Raw genomic sequence first — 19081 nt, 5'->3', positions numbered from 1 at the left:
AGTTTAAAACCTAATATTTTCAGTTTTTTTACTATTTGTATGAAATTGTTTTTTTTACCAATATTTATATTAGAGTGTTTCTTTATAACTTCTGTTTACAGAACATGCGGTTTTGGTTTTTTTAGCACGGTCTGCTCTCTTTTTGCCTGCTTTTGATAAACTAAAAATAGATCTGGGTCTCTATGAGTCAGTAGACAGGGAGCCTGGTCTCTCCTCTGATTATTAATCGGTTTGTGCGCTGTGAATACACCTGTATATTAGCAGGTGAAATTACATCGGCTACAGTTAAAGCTATTACAACATGGTAAAAACACAAGAACCGGTCTGCACAGTTTCTATGGTCTAAGAGTTCCTAACTAGTCATCCAGGACACTGGATATCTCTGGATCATTTGTTTGGATATTGCTTTTTTTTTTTTATTACTATGGGGTTCTTGATATTTTGGGGTTGATTTACTAAAGGCAAATAAGCTGCTCACTTTGCCAGAGCAAAGGAATTTTAACTTGGCTTAGTCATAAATGAAAAATTCACTCTGCAAAGAATACCCAATTAGGTTTTGTTTGCACATGGCTGGATGATGGAAGTAAGCAGAGCTTCATCTCATTCACTAGCCTAAAGGCCCGTACACACAATAAGAAAATCGGAAGTAAAATTGGGTACGACGAGCGATCTGCTGATTTTCTGATTGTTAGTATAGTGATTTCGACAGTCAATTCCAATTTTTCAGACGACAAAAACTAAAGATGCAGGCTATTAAATTGTATCCTGTGTGAACATATTGTTTCATTTTCATTTATTTGGTACAGTTTTCATCTAAAATGAAAGAATACATTACAAAACAATTCAACACATGACATCACTTCAGAAGTTGTATTCTGTCATATGAAGATCTCTTCACTTTCAATGAGACTAGCACGCCTCATAAAACGGACGAATATTCCTCTGATAAACTGATCGTGTGTGTACGAGGCTTAAGGGAAACTTCCCCTGCAAAGTGAACAGTCCATTTGCCTTTAGAAAACCAAACCCTTTGAGTGCATGAGACAGACAGAATACATGCTTACAGTGGCATCAGGCAAAGGTGATTGTATGGGCATCTTACATCAAAGGCCAACCTTGTGAATAAAGCCCAGCTATATCCAAATTTCTGGCAGTCTGTGTCTTGGAAGGCCGCAGCTTTACTGCTTCCTGACTACTGCAGAAATGTAACCCTTCCAGGTAAGTCATTGAATGAGTAATTGAATAAGGGTAATGGTCACAAACAGAACAGAAAACTGACTTATTTTCTATTTTGGATTTTTTTTAAAAGGCTTTTATTGCTGAGAATGCATCCAAATTGAGTTTACCAACATTTTCCGTTAAGGTGACAAGTGTCCCCGGGATAGGAGTGAGAGTAAATATAACCCAAGAGACACAACATTATAATCCTAAAAAAAATGTCTAAGGCTAGCAATAAAAGACTCTCACAGAGAACAATGAGTGGAATGACATCGGTCTGTTCTGGTTATTGCTGTGACTAGGTCTGGCCATAGACTGAATGATTTTAGACAGGTTGTAGGAATAAAAAAAAAAAACGCTTAATTCCCCCATCAACATAGCCAGAGTTGATAGAGGAATCCCTCCCGCAGAGCCATTGTGTTCTCCAAGCAGGGGGGGGGGGGTGCAGAGGAGCCGCTCTGCCCGGAGCACACAATGGTTGCTGCTAGCGATAGCCGCAAGTAAAATCTGACAGACTGGTTGAACCCAAGTTTTATCGATCAATCAACTTGGGTACATTCAGCCTGCCCAAACATGGTTCAAATCTTTTCCAGTTCCTGCTGAACCAGCCGAGAGTCGAACTGTCTATGGCCAGCTTAAGGATGAGATTGGGTTTGGTCCGAATCTATGTTCAGCCAAACCCAGAAGGAATCGGTCAGTGCCGGCCCAATCAGCTGTGTCCCGAGTGTTGCCTGCAGCTGCACAAAGGGGAGTGGTGCTTGTGATATCATTGACCTAATCTGGCCACACTGGGTCAATGACATTGATCTAATCTGGCCACATGGCCAAATCCAAGCTCACCCAAACTGACGTACTGCTGTTTCTAGAGCGACCCGCTAGACCAAAGTTTCATATGCATGGTCAAAAAATTGTCAAGCTTCATGAGTAACAAATCGCACTTCTGCTCTCAGAAGCTCCTGTTATTGCCTACGATGAGTGCCTTAAAAATGCTGTGGCCCACCCAAGAATCCAAATGGGCCATTCATCCTTCCCCTCTGTGACAAGTTTCTCCATTAAGAAATTTCCCCTCACCTCCAGTTACTTACCTTTTATAAATAACATAAGCTGGTGAAACTTTACCATATTACTTGGGAACCAGTTTTAGCAATGCATATACACTTCATATGCAACAGAGTACAATTTCTGACAAGTTCTTTACAAACACAATGACATGATTTTTCTTTTTTTTGTGATAGCCAAATTCCAAATCTCTTCAATTCTGACAAGAACCTGCTGATAAGTATACTTGTGATATGCTTTAGGTCACTCTGAATAGTCTCATCTTGCAGGCTGGCTGGTAAGCGAGCTAGGAAATTTTCTTTGTTTTTTTTTCTTACATGCATGGCCCTTCCATGTGCTCCTTGCTGCAAAGGCCAGTTATAGGTCAGGGTTGTTGCCATTTGTTGGTACTGCTGGTTAATTGGTGAGAGGAGGTACCGGATACCTTCGCTGTCATTGTGCTATTGTTGGGTGTCCAGTGCATCGCTATACCTTTAGGGAGGAGTGGGTTCACTACAGGCATACCTGCCCTTAAAGCGGTTGTGTCTTCACAACATAAAAAAACAAGACAAAGGCATAATGAGTTAGTATGCATTGCATACTAGCTCATTATGAAATACCTTAGAACAAAGCCGCAACACGGTCGCCCGGACAGCGCTGAGGGAGCTGTCATGTTCCCTCTGTGTCTCTTCTGGGTTCAGAGGCTCCGGCGCTGTGAGTGGCCGGAGCCACAATGACCTCCCTCCCACGCATGCGCGTGGGAGTTTACTTCCCGGCAAGCAGCCGGCAAAGAGCTCTGAAGGTCCGCCGGACCTTCAGAGTGCATGCGCCGCTGCTGTCAGCGGCTGCATGCAGGGCGAATATCTCCTAAACCATGCAGGTTTAGGAGATGTTCATTTTACCCACAGGTAAGCCTGATCATAGCCTTACCTATAGGTAAAAGTTTAATGGCGGAGTATACTTTCGCTTTAATATATCCAATATTATATATGTGCTTCAACTCTGGAGACTATCACAGTTTTTAGAGTTAGGTCTGCAGTACACTGGGGATCCGTGAAGTGGCCCTGCAGCTTACACATATGTTTGTAAATGTGTGAAAACTAAACCTCTGGTTTAACTTTAACTGTTAGAAAGGACAATTTCAGTTTGTTGCAAGCTGGCTTGTAAGTGAGCCGGGAATTTTTTTTGTTGTTTTTTTTACATATTCTCATCTTACCTGGCTTGCTTCATCCATTGCCTTGCTATTGATGTTGAGAAGAGCATGGTTGATACGGAAGACGATCCAATCAAACAGGGCACTGTAGAGAGACTTGGCCAAGGAGTCCCTTACTGTAATAGCCTGGAAAGGCACATAAAGGCATGGTAAAATTCTTCCATCATACAACAAAATCTACAATCTTGGGAGACGAGAGAAAAACTCACCTCAGGCAAACGATAAGGCAAGATGAGTTTTTCTCCAACTGTAACAGTTTTCCTTGTAATCAGAGCATCCAGTAGCATTTCTTCTCGCACCTAAAGTTTACATAAAAGGATTACAATGTAGGTTTGTTGTAAATAGAAATATCCATTGGCCAGTCCAGCCAAAACTGAAATTTCAGTTATGAACTTAGGCTTCATTCACACATGGTGCAGTAACGGCATGAAAAAAAAAATGCTTTGTCTATCCCATTGTACGGAGATTAAAAATGCTGCATTTTATCGCAGTGCACTGTACAGAAGTGCATGGCACAATACAGCAGCACAGTGCATCACGCTGCCGTACAGCAACATCATTTCAGTGTACTTTTTTACTCTTCATATAAAGTTTGAACAAAAACAAAGAGAAAAAAAAAAAGTAGCTGTATGATGCAATGAATCAACACCACACTGTCCCTTACCGCAATTATAAAAGACAGCTGCCGAAGAGGTAACGCGTTTCGTCAGCTGTCTATTCTAGCCTGAATTCGCCCAAAGAGAATAACAGTCTAACAGTGAGATATACCTTATGGATTTTACAGGCATGACCCTAAACAAAGTCTTGCCTGCTATTATTTCCTTAGCACAAAACATTCAACAGTAATAGTGAGTCTGACAACTCTGCAACAGTCTTCATCCAGGAGTCAGAGAGGACACACAAAGCTAGTGGGTGAGTTTTATTTTATAATCTATATAGTAAAACTGATACTAAAGAAAAATAAAATCCCCAAAACACAATAAATACCATAACATCTCCACATAAAGTAAGTGTGCTATCAAAGCTTGATAAATGCAAATTAAACCAATTTTGTTACTACAAACTGGGGGGAGGGGTATTATATTTTGATAGCAAACAGTAAATTATCTGTATGTGTCCATAAGACAGCCTTTGTTTTGTACACAGTAACTGACAGTGAATCTTCTGTTTGGCGTCACTTTTAGTTATAATCCAGCCCAGACAGCAGAACGCCAAACATGACTCTGAACATGTAAAGGGAATAATCAGTATTTCTTCTTAAATAAAGAAAACTTATTGAATTGAAAATGAACAGTAAACCACATTGCACAATATGTCTTTTGTAGATGTAGACCATAGAGCAATATAAACATTAACTATGAATATTGACACAATTTATACAGCTAGCATATAGAAAATAAACATAGACAAATAGTTAAAACCGAATTCCAGGAATTATACAAAATCAGTCCTTGCAGTGGCCCCCCCCCACTGCAAGGGGTTAATGCTCCTTTACTAATCCTATCTCCCCAGTCCAGCAGGCTCCAGCGCTAATCTCTTCTGCCCAGAGTTCTAACCTGAGTGTAGTCCCTTGACCTCAGGGCCGGGACAAGGAGGTGGGCAGGAGGGGGGGTTGCCCTGGGCGAAATGGTTTATTGCAGGCATGGGGGGGGGGGGGGTGCCTGAACCCTAACCCTAAGGGAAGGGGGGCACAGTTTGGCATCCTTGCCCTGGATGACCTTGTCCCGGCACTGCTTGACCTTGACCTCATCATTTACAGTATACTGCACAAGGAGGTGGCAAGCGTGCGACCACAGCCCAACGCACCTTGAAGAAGAAGCAGTGCTGGACCGATCATCAGATGGATGGAGGGAGTCTGCCACAGCCAGGAATAAGCCAAGTATTACACCTTATCCCCGAACCCCTAGACTAAATGAGCATTTAACCCTTGCAACACAGGGGTGGCCCTATTGCATGGGTAGATTTTACCCAATTCCCAGAATGTACACTGCTCAAAACAATTAAAGGAACACTTTTTAATCAGGAGTACAGCATCAAGTTAATTAAACTCCTGGGATATTGATCTGGTCAGTTAGGTAGCAGAGGGGGGTTGTTAATCAGTTTCAGCTGCTTTGGTGTTAATGAAATTAACAAAAGGTGCACTGGATAGGAAACAATGAGACAACCTCCAAAACAGGAATGGTTTTACAGGTGGAGGCCACTGACATTTTTTACCCTACTCCTCTTTTCTGGCTGTTTTTCACTAGTTTTGCATTTGGCTAGGGTCAGTGTCTCTACTGGTAGCATGAGGCGATACCTGGACCCTATACAGGTTGCACAGACAGTCCAACTCCTCCAGGATGGCACATCAATACCTGCCATTGCCAGGTTTGCTACGTCTCCCAGCACATTCTCAAGAGCAAGGAGGAGATTCTAGGAGACAGGCAGTTACTCTAGGAGAGCTGGACATGGCTGTAGTAGGTCCTTAACCCATCACCAGGATCAGTATCTGCTCTTGTGTGCAAGGAGGAACAGGATGAGTACGGACAGAGCCCCACAAAATGACCTCCAGCAGGCCACTGGTGTGAATGTCTCTGACTAAATAATCAGAAACAGAGTTCACGAGGGTGGCCTGAGGGCCTGACGTCCTCTAGTGGGCCCTGTGCTCACTGCCTGGCACCGTGAATCTCGATTGGCATTTGCCACTGAACACCAGTTTTGGCAGGTCCACCACTGGCCCCCTGTGCTTTTCACAGATGAGACAGGTTCACCCTGAGCACATGTGACAGACGTGAAAGGGTCTGGAGAAGCCGTGGAGAACGTTATGCTGCCTGTAACATTGTTCAGCATGACCGGTTTGGTGGTGGGTCAGTGATGGTCTGGGGAGGCATATCCATGAAGGGACGCACAGACGTCCACAGGCTAGACAATGGCACCCTGACAACCATTAGGTATCGGGATGAAAACTTTGGACCCGTTGTCGGACCTTACGCTGGTGCAGTGGGTCCTGGGTTCCTCCTGGTGCATGACAATGCCTGGCCTTCTTGTGGCGAGAGTATGCAGCCAGTTCCTGGAGGATGAAGGAATTGATACCATTGAATGGCCTCCACACTCGCCTGGCCTAAATCCAATAGAACATCTCTGGGACATTATGTTTCGGTCCATCCGACTCCGTCCAGGACACCATTCGTCATCTCATTAGGATCATGCCCCGACATTGTCAGGCATGCATACAAGCATACAGAGTACCATTTTGAGTTGCTGCAATTAAATTTCAGCAAAATGGACTAGCCTGCTGCATTATTTTTCACTTTAATTTTTGGGGTGTCTATGAATTCAGCCCTCTGTAGGTTGATAATTTTCATTTTCATCAAACAATGTGGCATTCTTTTGTTCCTAACACATTACCCAGTCCATATCAGTATATACTGTATATCTAGCATGATATTTTTCCCCATTGAGATCTGATGTGTTTTCAAAGTGTTCCTTTAATTTATTTTTGAGCAGCGTATTTCTTCTATAGTAGGGAAGAGTTAAAACCTCTATCAGGTTAACCTTTATTGTCCTATCACGCTAGGGAGATTTTCCTTCACTTTCTGTTTTGGTGATACAACAGAAGTGAGAGGCAATCTCCCCATGGTAAGGGAATTTCAATCTTAGACAGTTGCCTCCAGAACATGTTTTCTTGGTGAAAAAAGAACTCCTCAGTGAGTACGCAGACCACGAAAAAAGGAAGCGGGACTAAAACTCCGGCAACCAACCTGCGCCCCCTGCAGACACATCTGTTTTTCCCTATTGAACTGTTATAGCAGTGACTTTTAGCAGTCTCATGGAATTTGCCTGCAGTCTGTGACCATCTCGTGCATCATACCTGCAGTCTGTGACCATCTCGTTCATTATGCCTGCAGCCTCTGACCAGCTTGTGAATCATGCCTGCAGTCTCTGACCAGCTTGTGAATCATGCCTGCAGTCTCTGACCAGCTCGTGAATCACGCCTGCAGTCTCTGACCAGCTCGTGAATCATGCCTGCAGTCTCTGACCAGCTCAGGAATCATGCCTGCAGTCTCTGACCAGCTCAGGAATCACGCCTGCAGTGTCTGACCAGCTCGTGAATCACGCCTGCAGTCTCTGACCAGCTCGTGAATCACGCCTGCAGTCTCTGACCAGCTCGTGAATCACGCCTGCAGTCTCTGATCATCTCTTGTATCATCCCTATAGTCTTTGACAATATCCTGCTGTGTGTCTTATATGTGCTGTCCTTTGGTGATGTCAAGGGGCACACTTGAGGCCACCCATATCAAGAAAGTTGACCACCAATGGTCTAAAGCTAGCCACATACAAATGTTTTTCTCATTCAGCCCACTGAATAGATTTATCCATTGACCCTAAAGAGCTGGCTATTATACCTAAACAGTGACTGCATCTCGATGTTAAAAAAAAAAAAAAAAAAAAAAATGTAAATAAAAAGAAAATTCTGGTTTTGTTGAGTTCAGTGGTGCAAACAGGGACACGGAAGGCTCACATTTTGAGCAAGTATGGCAGGCTTAATCCTTCCCTATGTTATATAAAAAATTAAAAAAAAAAAAGTTTTACCCTTACATAAACGTTTAAATATTCAGATTTGTATACAACCCTCTTTTCATATTAGACAAATTGTCAAGTCTTTGAAGAAATTGCAGCAGAAATCTATGTAGCACTGTAGTCTAAATTACAACCTGAGCTTGAACAGACAAGGGCTTCAGGCTAAAAGGTAACCTGACTAAAAGACCCTTCCCCCACTTTAACGTCTATTTGTTCCATGTGCTTACCAAGGAATGTCCATTGAGTTAACTTATCCTACAACTACTGCCTTGTAGCCTCTAGCCAAGCATGCCGACAGCATGCCCAGGTAAATATGAATAATCCATTTATAACATTTTCTTTTGTTTTTCGGATGCTGTGCTGTACGATAAGCAAATGACATTAGATCAAGCTAAAGTCTGCATCAAATCAAGCTAAACAATGCTTTAAATCCAGTTATAAAAAGTACAAAGCTGTCCATACACGGATCAAAAGTTAGACAATATGGGACCAGTTGAATTTCAATCAGTTTGTGGGGTCCCCTCCTCAACAAAAGTAGATTTTTAATCAATTTCCATTGAATCGGTTAGGATTACCTTAACCATACACATTTATATTTCTTTCCAAGGGTTGAGTGGGAGAAGTCATGCAATTTCCCCATCCGCTCAAACAGTGGTTGCATCAGATTAGCAGCAATCATTGTTTGGCTGACAACGTTCCACACGGCACCCTGGAAGTTTGTCAAGTCAGGTAGCATTGACAGGGCCCCCCATGGCTTGAATTTTAGCCAAATTAGCAGTAATCGGCCCAAATTCGAGCAGTGTGCATCGCATACTAGCACATTATGAAATACTTACCTTAGAACGAAGCCCCGCATGGTCGCCCGGACACCACTGAGGCAGCTGACATGTTCAATCGGCATCTCTTCCGGGTTCAGAGGCTCCGGCAGAGTGGCCAAAGCCGCAATTACGTCACTCCCATGCATGCACGGGGGAGTTCACTTTCCGGCAAGGAACCGGCAAGGAGCACTGAAGGTCCAGCAAGATACGAGGCGTCAGCGGCTGCATGCAGGGTGAATATCTCCTAAACCGTGCAGGTTTAGGAGATATTAATTTTACCTACAGGTAAGCTATATTATTGGCTTACCTGTAGGTAAAAGTTAAAAAGCGGAGAATACTTTTTTAAATTCCAAATTTTTGAAAAAAAATCAGGGCAGCAATAAATATATCTTTAAATCTTTATAATTAGTATCTATGACCTAATTTAATTTGTGCACTTTTGAAATCACCATTTTGCCTAAAAAATAAAAATCTATTTAAAAATCTTGTTTTTTTATAAATTTTCCTTACATGCACATGCATACTTAGTAAATGTTCACAAAAGCTGGCCATACACTTAAGATTTCTTTTTTGTTTTGTTCAGCTGGCAGGAATCTGTAGAGCCAGTGTTAATTTCAGCATATTTAGAAATGCTACACAAAAAGTAGTAAATCAACCCCAGTATTTCAAGTTTCTAAAGTGGTGGAGGAGATGGCAGAATGTAGAATCTAAACCTTTCACATTTAGGAAACTGGATATCTGAAGAGACAGTGCAAGTTGAAGGAAACAGGAAAGCTAAATAAATAAATACTATTTATAGTCAGCTGCTTTGGTGACCCATATTTTTGCCTTACAGCTCATTTCCACTTTTGCACCACTAAATGTTTGTTATGTGTTCCCATTCACAGCAGGCCTACCTTTTTTTTTCTTATTATTATAAAATATGATTTATATAGCGCCAACAGTTGTGAAGCGCTTTACAACATGAGGACAGACAGTACAGTTACAATACAATTTAATACAGGAGGAATCAGAAAGCCCTGTGCATTAGAGCTTACAATCCAAGAGGGACGGCCAAGTAATACAAGACAGACTGAGGTAGGGAGATCCATAGGATGAGAGAGGCTCTGGAGAAGTCCTGGAAGCAAGCATGGGAGGAGGTGACAAGGGAGCTTTAGAGCAGGAGGTCTTGGGAGGAACGAAGAGAACAAGTCGGGTATTTTGAGACTAGGTTAGTGATGTAGCTGGGGACCAAGTTGTGTATGGCTTTGTAAGTTAGTATTTTGAATCTAATTTGTTGGGTGAGCGGAAGTCAGTGGAGGGATGGGCAAAGAGGGGTAGTAGACCCTGAGCCATTGGTAAGATGGATGAGTCTGACGGCATGATGGACTGAAGGAATATTTTCCACCTTTTGGATATTTCTCAGGGAGGTGGTCCTAGCTGACTCCAAGGCTTTTTTGAACAATGTTAGAGTCATGCCCCATACACACATGCAGATTATCTGCAGACTTTTGTCTGCAGACTTACCAAAACCATATAATATGAGGTCAAACCTAAACATTTTCAATTTGTATGCAATCCGGCAGGCCCTTGCACTACATAGAAATGGTAAGTCTGCAGACAAAAGTCTGCAGATAATCTGCACGTGTGTATGGGGCATTAGTCTGTCCCAAGTGTATCCTCAGCATACAAGACAAGAAGCCTAGTCTCTAAACTAGGGATAGACCGTTTTTTTTCAGGGCCGATACCAATACTGATATTTTTGTCACAACGTATCGGTATCAGCCGATATGGGACGATATTTTGTACATTTAAAGTTTTGAAAAATAAAGATGCAAATCTGGTACTGAACATGTTAATTTTTATTTAATACTTAATGGCTGGCTTGCTGGCACCCTGTTGTGGGTGGCTGGCACAGGGGCTGTGGGTGGCTGGCTGGTATAGGGTCTGTGGGCGGCTGGCTGGTACAGTGCCTGTCTGGCACCCTGTCTGTGGGTGGCTGGCTGTCTGGCACCCTGTGGTGAGTGGGTGGCTGGCTGACTGGTACAGTGCCTGTGGGTGGTGGCTGGCTGGTACAGTGCCTGTGGGTGGCAGGTACAGGGCCTGTGGGTGGCTGGCTGGTACAGGGCCTGTGGGTGGCTGGCTGGTACAGGGCCTGTGGGTGGCTGGCTGGCTCGCTGGTACAGTGCCTGTGGCTGGCTGGTACAGAGCATGTGGATGTGGGTGGCTGGCTGGCACCAGGCTGCTGTGGGTAGGTGTATGGCTGTGATACACTCCTGCGAGACTAGTCTTAAATCCAGACGAGGCTGTCCAAGGCAAGTGAGGCGGCCTAAGAAGGCAAAATGATGTCACAAAAATATCGGCAATATCGGCCAGTTTCGGGGCCGATACCGATATATCGGGGAAAGTTCATATCGGCCTTGCCGATAATCGGTCTATCCCTACTCTAAACCTTTAACCCTTTGTTAGGACAGACAATGTTCACATCTAGTTAGAAATGATAATGAACATCTCAGTTAATTATGTCAAACATAGCTGTCCACCCTCCTCATAAACAAAGACAAGCTAGTAGGATTTCTCCGTCCAGAATAGAGAATCTAAAAAGATGTTAAAAATGCGAGCACTGCGCTCCTAGATGAGTGAAATACAAATTTCTCTGTGCTGCTACTTTAAATAAAAATAACCAAACAAAATAAGTGAAATACAATGCCTTCAAACACACACATTCCACAGTAGCACACTAATGTGAATAAATCAAATTCAAATCTTGTGAAATAAATGAGAAGCAAAAATTATATAAAAAGTGTCCATATAAAAAATATTATATAGAAAAGTGCAAACTCAAGTCCAACAATGTGTAATAAAGCGGGTGTATCAAAAAGATCCAAACAGTACAACATATATCCACCACCAAAGTGATCTGTGCCGATTCCTCTCCCTTTAAGAATAATGCTCACCAGATGCTGTTGCCATTCACTTTCGTGTTTGGCAATTATCGCTTTTTTTCCCATTCGAGAGCTGCTACAGATCGCCAATCTTCATCAAACTAAATGCACAGAAAGAATGAGATGCAGAACCCAGAATCTCCTTCAAGAAAAAAACACTGTCAAGATACGGCAATACCACCACACGCGATAAGCGCAAATACGGCTAAATCAAGGGTAATTTCTTGTTCTGAGGGACCAGACAGCCACTGGAGGTCAGTCATGTTCATCATTACCTTTCTGGGAGGTTTACTGAGCAAGAAATAAAAATGGTATTACAATCTGGATGGAAATTGGCGATCTGTAGCAGATCTTAAATGCAAAAAAAGCGATAATTGCCAAAACACGAGAGTGAATGGCAACAGCATCTGGTGAGCTTTATTCTTAAAGGCAGTAGAATCGGCACAGATCACTTTGGTGGTGGATATATGGTGTACTTGTTTGGATCTTTTTGATACACCTACTTTATTACACATTATTGGACTTGAGTTTGCACTTTTCTATATAATATTTTTTATATGGACACTTTTTTTTAATCATTTTTGCTTGTTATTGATTTCAGAAGATTTGAATTGGATTTATTCACATTAGTGTGCTACTGTAGATTGCGTGTTATTGAAGGCATTGTATTTCACTTATTTTGTTCAATCTAAAAAGATGGGCTGCATTTTATTTTAATTATGCTATGTGAATGGAAACATATAAAAAATATAAAGGTAGGTTTTATCCCAAATTGGCTGCAAAAGGGGAAGTGCACATTAAATATGCCACAGAGGCAGAAGAGAGCTTTAAATTAATTGTAAATGGAAAAATGTTATTTAAAAAACAAATAACAAACATGTTATACTAACCTGCTCTGTGCAGTGGTTTTGCACAAAGCCGTCCGATCCTTCCGAGCCCACTCCGGGCCCCCCCTAGCCAAGTGCCCCAAAGCAAGCCGCTTGCTGCGGGGGCACTCGCATGCTCGCTCCCCAGCCGACTATCGGGGTCCATAAGACACAGAGAGTGCCACTCAGCCCCTCGCTCCACTGGCTGTGATTGACAGCAGCGGGAGCCAATGGATGCATCCCAGCCAATGGGAAGGGAGAGCCCAATGAGAGCCTCGGGTCTTGTGCATATCGCTGGATCGAGATCAGGCTTAGGTATGTATTGGGGGGGCTGAGGGGGGGAGCTGCACACTGAAGGCTTTTTTAACTTCATGCATAGCCTTTACAACCACTTTAAACAATTCCCTTCGCATCCCTTTCACACTAGCGGACCGTTCAGATCCGCCTGTCAGTTTTTCAGGAGGATCTGAACGGATGCCCCATGCATCTCTATGGGGCATCAGATGTCAGCGGAGACATGTCCGCTGACATCCAATCTGATCCGGTCCGTTAAATCTGAACGGATGGAAACCCTATTTTGCATCCATCCAGCGGATGGGATCGGATGGAATAGGATGAGAACGGACAGGCGGTCTGTTCTCATCCGATTCCCCCATAGAGAACAGCGGGGACCTGACAGCTCTGTCTCCGCACACAGCGCGGAGACAGAGCTGCCATCCGCCTGCTCAGCGGGGAATTGGCGGATTGTTCCCCCGCTGAGAAAAACTGATTCCGCCGACGGACTCCCATGTGTGAAAGGGGCCTAAGAAGCAGACAGGATGCATCATGGGAATATACTACAGCAAAACAGCATTCTCATTAATGCTCCCAGATTTTTACAGTATGCTAATGTGGGAGCCAGCTTCGTACATAAAAGGTTATGTGTAGGTTATTCATTACAGCAATCTGAGACCGAAAAGAACAAAAGCATTTAAACATCTGGTGAAAACTACTGAATTCTAAAAACCAATGACACGCACAACACATACAACGCAGATGTTTGAAAAGCCACCAGTTATCAGACAAAAGCACAGTTTAATCTCTGTAGCTTTCTACAGTGCATTCAGTGCATATCATAACGGAAAAACAAAACTAAAAAGGTCTGATAGACGAACAGACACCAATTGTGAAAACGGTAACCTGGTAATGGAAACAGAAAGAATTATTACAGAAAACCATAGATGATAGGTCTACACAAGGCAGAGGCACCGCTATCACAACCATGTTAAACATGCAAAGCACATACATTAAGAGCCTTTAGAATGAATTCAGAATGCAGGCATTTTTGCTGCAGGGAAATTGGAAAAGTGGAACAGATTTATGTGATAATGGAGCCCAACTTCAAACATCCCTATTAGATTTATGTTAGAAGGAGGGTCACATTGCCAGAGGGGTTATATAAAGTTGACTCTAGGAGGACAAAGTAAGGAAGGAGAGTTTCCACCTGACCCTGGCCAGTTAATGTTGGTAGATTCGTACTACAATTAGTTTAGACAGTATGAATGATGGGACAATGGGAGACTTTAGGACGCAAAAAGTGTTGTAAAGCCATCAAAGAGAGACATAACTACTCTTTTAACTTAACCTATACAAATACAGAGACATACACTTAAATCATTTGTAAATTCGTACTCTTCTGTACCATTAACAGCCTCTGTAGAATAGCAAATTTAAAAAAAAAAAAAAAAAAAACTAAAACAATGCTGCATCTGGTGAACAAATGGTATTCATTACAAGCAGCTTGCCAACAGACACATGCATGTATTAAAGGGGAAACATGAATATATGTGAATCTAAGACCACCTCTACAAATATGCCCCTACCAGGAGACCGCAGTGGGAAGTGGAAAATAAGCCAATGAAAAATCATTCTCGACTCACCTTCAGAAGATCAGATACAATGCGGAGAGTATCAGGGTTGGAAATGTCAATTGATTCATCTCTGTATGCCTTTCTCTTATACTGGATGTTTCCAAGGTGAAGGATGGCAGACAGGAGAGACACAATCCTATTGTGTGTAAAAGAAAAAAAACATACTTGCAGAAACATTTTATCAGAAGAAAATGAAAAATCATGGCAAACCATTAAAGGAGAATCTAGATTAGAATCACCAGGAAAATGTCGACTTATATATATGCAGTTGCTGTGAATTGCAAAATAACGACACTGAGAAGGTCATTTACATCTCAGTTCCATGCAAGCCTGAGTGGGCTGCCATTGCCCCCCATCCACAAAAGATTTGGTCATCTAATGCAAAAGGCAAATAAGACCATTGGTGGCCACACATGCTTCGATAAATGACCAATTTATTTTACGAATGACCTCTCCCGTTAGGAATAATTTTGGATTTCCAATAATAGTTGGAAAAGACAATCATAAGTAATCAATAACTGTTTCCAAATGCAATCGCATAATCCAACAGTTTGAAATACAAATTTCTGATTAAATAGGCTCAGTGCTGCTGATTGATGCAAAACAATCAATTATTTTTTGCCCTGGCCAATCAACTCGATTTGATCGAATGCATTCTAAACCAAGTCTAAATCAATCAGTAGGGAAGTAAAGTCTATTCGATCGGCTTCTGATTATATTGTTTTGATCAAATTAAATGTTGATCGGATAATAAAATGTAAGCATGTATGGCAACCATTTGATGGGCATTTAGATAAAAAGGGAAACCTTGGAGTGCATATACAAACACGTCATTATATACATATACAGTTATCTCCCAAAAGTGAGTACACCCCTCATGTTTTTGTAAATATTTTATTATATCTTTTCATGTGACAACACTGAAGAACTGACACTTTGCTACAATGTAAAGTAGTGAGTGTACAGCTTGTATAACAGTGTAAATTTGCTGTCCCCTCAAAATAACTAATCACACAGCCAATAATATCTAAACCGCTGGCAATAAAAGTGAGTACACCCCTAAGTGAAAATGTCCAAATTGGGTCCAATTAGCCATTTTCCCTCCCTGGTGTCATGTGACTCGTTAGGGTTACAAGGTCTCAGGTATAAATGGGGAGCAGGTGTGTTAAATTTGGTGTTATCGCTCTCACACTGATCACTGGAAGTTCAACATGACACCTATTAGCAAAGAACTCTCTGAAGATCTGAAAAAAGAATTGTTGTTCTACATAAAGATGGCTTAGGCTAGGGCTGCACGATATTGGGAAAAAAAAAAAAAACACATTGCGATATTTTTTCCCCAATGATATATATTGCGATATTTATACCCGCTGCTTCCTGGTGTACATGGTACATTCACCTCCCCTCCGTATTTGGTACCTTCTTGGCGGCCTCGGCCCATGTGCGCTCCCTCCGCCTCTTCTGTTTGTCCCTCATGATCGGGCTGTGAAGTCTGTTCTCCCGGAGGGAGGGGGAATCTCTCTGGCTGGGGGCAGACGAAAACGCGGGAAGTGGGGGTAACGCTGGGAGTTCTAGTCCTCTCCACCAGGCAGCTCCTTCGCACCGGAAGCACACTCCCAGTCCCCACAATACACTTCCGCCCCAAAGCACAGCAAACCAACCACGTCGTGAGTAGCGGCACAGCGAACCAATCAGGTGTGCACGCACGCGTCATTGGTTCGCTGTGCCGCTGCTCACGGCGTGCTGCTCACCGCTCAGTCAGGAGAACTAGCTGCAGGGCTGCCTTACATCGTATGTTCGGCGATGTGACTATCGCCCACGCTCGCAGCACGATAGTCGATATAACATCGACTATCGTTCAGCCCTAGCCTAGGCTATAAGAAGATTGCCAAGACCCTGAAACTGAGTTGTAGAAAGTTGGCCAAGGCCATACAGCAGTTTAACAGGACAGGTTCCACTGAGAACAGGCCTCGCCATGGTCGACCAAAGGAGTTGAGTGCACGTGCTCAGCGTCATATCCAGAGGTTGTCTTTGGGAAATAGACGTATGAGTGCTGCCAGCATTGCTGCAGAGGTTGAAGGGGTGGGGGGTCAGCCTGTCAGTGCTCAGACCATACGTCGCACACTGCATCAAATTGGTCTGCATGACTGTCATCCCAGAAGGAAGCCTCTTCTAAAGATGATGCACAAGAAAGCCCACAAACTGGCAGTGTGTGTATATATATATATATATATATATATAAACATTTTTAACTGTTATACAAGCTGTACACTCACTACTTTACATTGTAGCAAAGTGTCATTTCTTCAGTGTTGTCGCATGAAAAGTTATAATAAAATATTTACAAAAAATGTGAGGGGTGCACTCCCTTTTTGTGAGATACTGTGTGTATATATAATATATATATATATATATATATATATATATATATATATATATATACACATACACACACATACACTGCCTGACCAAAAAAGAAGTCGCCACCTGGAATTAACTAAACAACTAACTAAACAAAGCATGCAGCAACTATCTGCATGTGCCCAAAGAATGAGGTCAGCTGACTACCTGAATATACCGAACGACCAGGTTATTCCATCAATGGATCTTTTTTTCCCCTGATGGCACGGGCATATTCTAAGATGGCAATGCCAGGATTCATCGTGCTCAAATTGTGAAAGAGTGATTTAGGGAGCATGAGACATCATTGTCACACATGGATTGGCCACCACAGAGTCCAGAACTTAACCCCATTGAGAATCTTTGGGATGTGCTGGAGAAGGCTTTGCGCAGTGGTCCGACTCTCCCATCATCAATACAAGATCTTGGTGAAAAATTATTGCAACACTGGACGGAAATAAATCTTGGGACATTGCAGAAGCTTATCAAAACAATGTCCAACGTGTGTGGCTTTTTTTTTTTGGGTGGCGACTTTTTTTTGGCCAGGCAGCAGTGTATGTGTGTGCATATAAATAAATAAATATATAAATATATATATATATATATATATATATATATATATATATATATATATATATATATATATATATCCTCAGTTGTCAGAGAGACAGTCCATATTATAGGTATTGTCAGAGCATTCAGAAATCAAATAATTTTAGTTCCATCTAGGCTGCTTGAAACTCATTCTTGGTGCTCAATGAGGAAAGTGAAGAATTTAAGGTGAGCTATGGCCATCACCATGCTACAACACAGAAAAGGAATCAGATACACATATTTAACTTCTTTGTTTTCTCTTTAAGCCTAAAATCAATGGAAAAGCACCAAAACATGTCAATGAGTTTTAATGTGTGTTGTCATGTGATTGCCTACAAGCCTGAGTGGGCTGCCATTGCCCCCATCCACAACAGATCTGGATATCCAAGATGAGGTCATATACATTGCAATGTACTTTGTTTTGACCGTCCACATACGTCATGTGCACACTGATATGCATCTTGGCACATGTATCAGCATGCATTTTGATGTGTATCCATTAATTTGAATAAAAAATACATCATAAAAACACAGACTTATGACTAGGCCCTAAGCTTCTCTGGTTATGAGAAACCTTAGGCATTGCACCTATGTTTATTTAAACGCATGTATGCTCAGTGTTGTCAACCATCAAAAAGTCAACTGGAGTCTGAAAGGGGCTCCTTTACTTTATCCCTGTGATTTATTTTATCACTATGACAACCAACAGGAAGCTTGCTCTTTTCTGATGTGCCCCTGAAAAGTCTACATACAGCATATACTGTACACACGTGAAAAATATCAATAGGTTATTTTCCTTAGAAGCTTAAAAGTTATTTTCATTTACTGGACCTAAAACTGGAAAAATGCCTTTTCTATTTCATGTTTTCATTGCTTACTACCATAGTATACAGCAGGGATCCTCAAACTACGGCCCTCCAGCTGTTTTGGAACTACGCATCCCATGAGGCATTGTAAAACTCTGACATTCAAAGACATGACTAGGCATAATGGGAATTGTAGTTCCTGAACAACTGGAGGGCCATATTTTGAAGACCCCTGGTATACAGTATATAGAACATATGATGCCCATTGGCAGATTTTTTTTCTGGTTATATTTTCTGTATAACAAAATTACTATGATGGTATACGGTGTATATGATGCCGATTGGCAGTTTTTTTTTTTTCCTTGCTAGATTTCCTTTAAAATAAATTCCACTGGTGTGCTGCATTTGAGTGGCAGTGATAAACTGATTTGACTCTACAGGTAAAACTAATGAACTATCCAGAAAAGTAAAAAAAAAAAGGGGTATTAAATGTAAAAAAGTAAATCAATGTCTCAACACAATTTGGGATAGGCTCTAATGCACTTTAGAGATTGCATGCAGAACTCACTGTCTACGTGTAGCTGACAGGAAACCAACCATCTCCATTGCCAGCTGCAGTCGTTCAAAATCATGTCTGAGGTCTTCGCCCTCCCCATTTAGGGAGTCCTGTAAAATTCAGATAAAGTCACAACTTTAGATAGTAAAACAAGATCTCACTGTGCTAACTACAAAAC

General features: G+C 42.0%; 1 protein-coding gene across 4 annotated transcripts in view; it reads right to left on the bottom strand.

Moving 5' to 3' along the window:
- The window catches only part of MYO9A (myosin IXA), a 225862-nt gene that overhangs the window by 86960 nt on the left and 119821 nt on the right, over positions 1-19081 (bottom strand). For all 4 annotated transcript variants that reach the window (XM_082257060.1, XM_082257061.1, XM_082257063.1 and 1 more), the window contains exons 7-10: positions 18916-19013; positions 14557-14683; positions 3679-3768; positions 3473-3595 (exon numbers count right to left, since the gene is read on the bottom strand). In XM_082257060.1, coding sequence (XP_082113186.1) covers positions 3473-3595; positions 3679-3768; positions 14557-14683; positions 18916-19013 — 438 coding nt within the window. The remainder of the gene's footprint in view (positions 1-3472; positions 3596-3678; positions 3769-14556; positions 14684-18915; positions 19014-19081) is intronic.

The sequence above is a fragment of the Pelophylax lessonae genome (assembly GCF_965119305.1).
Source record: "Pelophylax lessonae genome assembly, chromosome: 4".
In the NCBI taxonomy this organism is placed as follows: Eukaryota; Metazoa; Chordata; class Amphibia; order Anura; family Ranidae; genus Pelophylax; species Pelophylax lessonae.
This window is presented reverse-complemented; position numbering and strand designations above follow the sequence as displayed.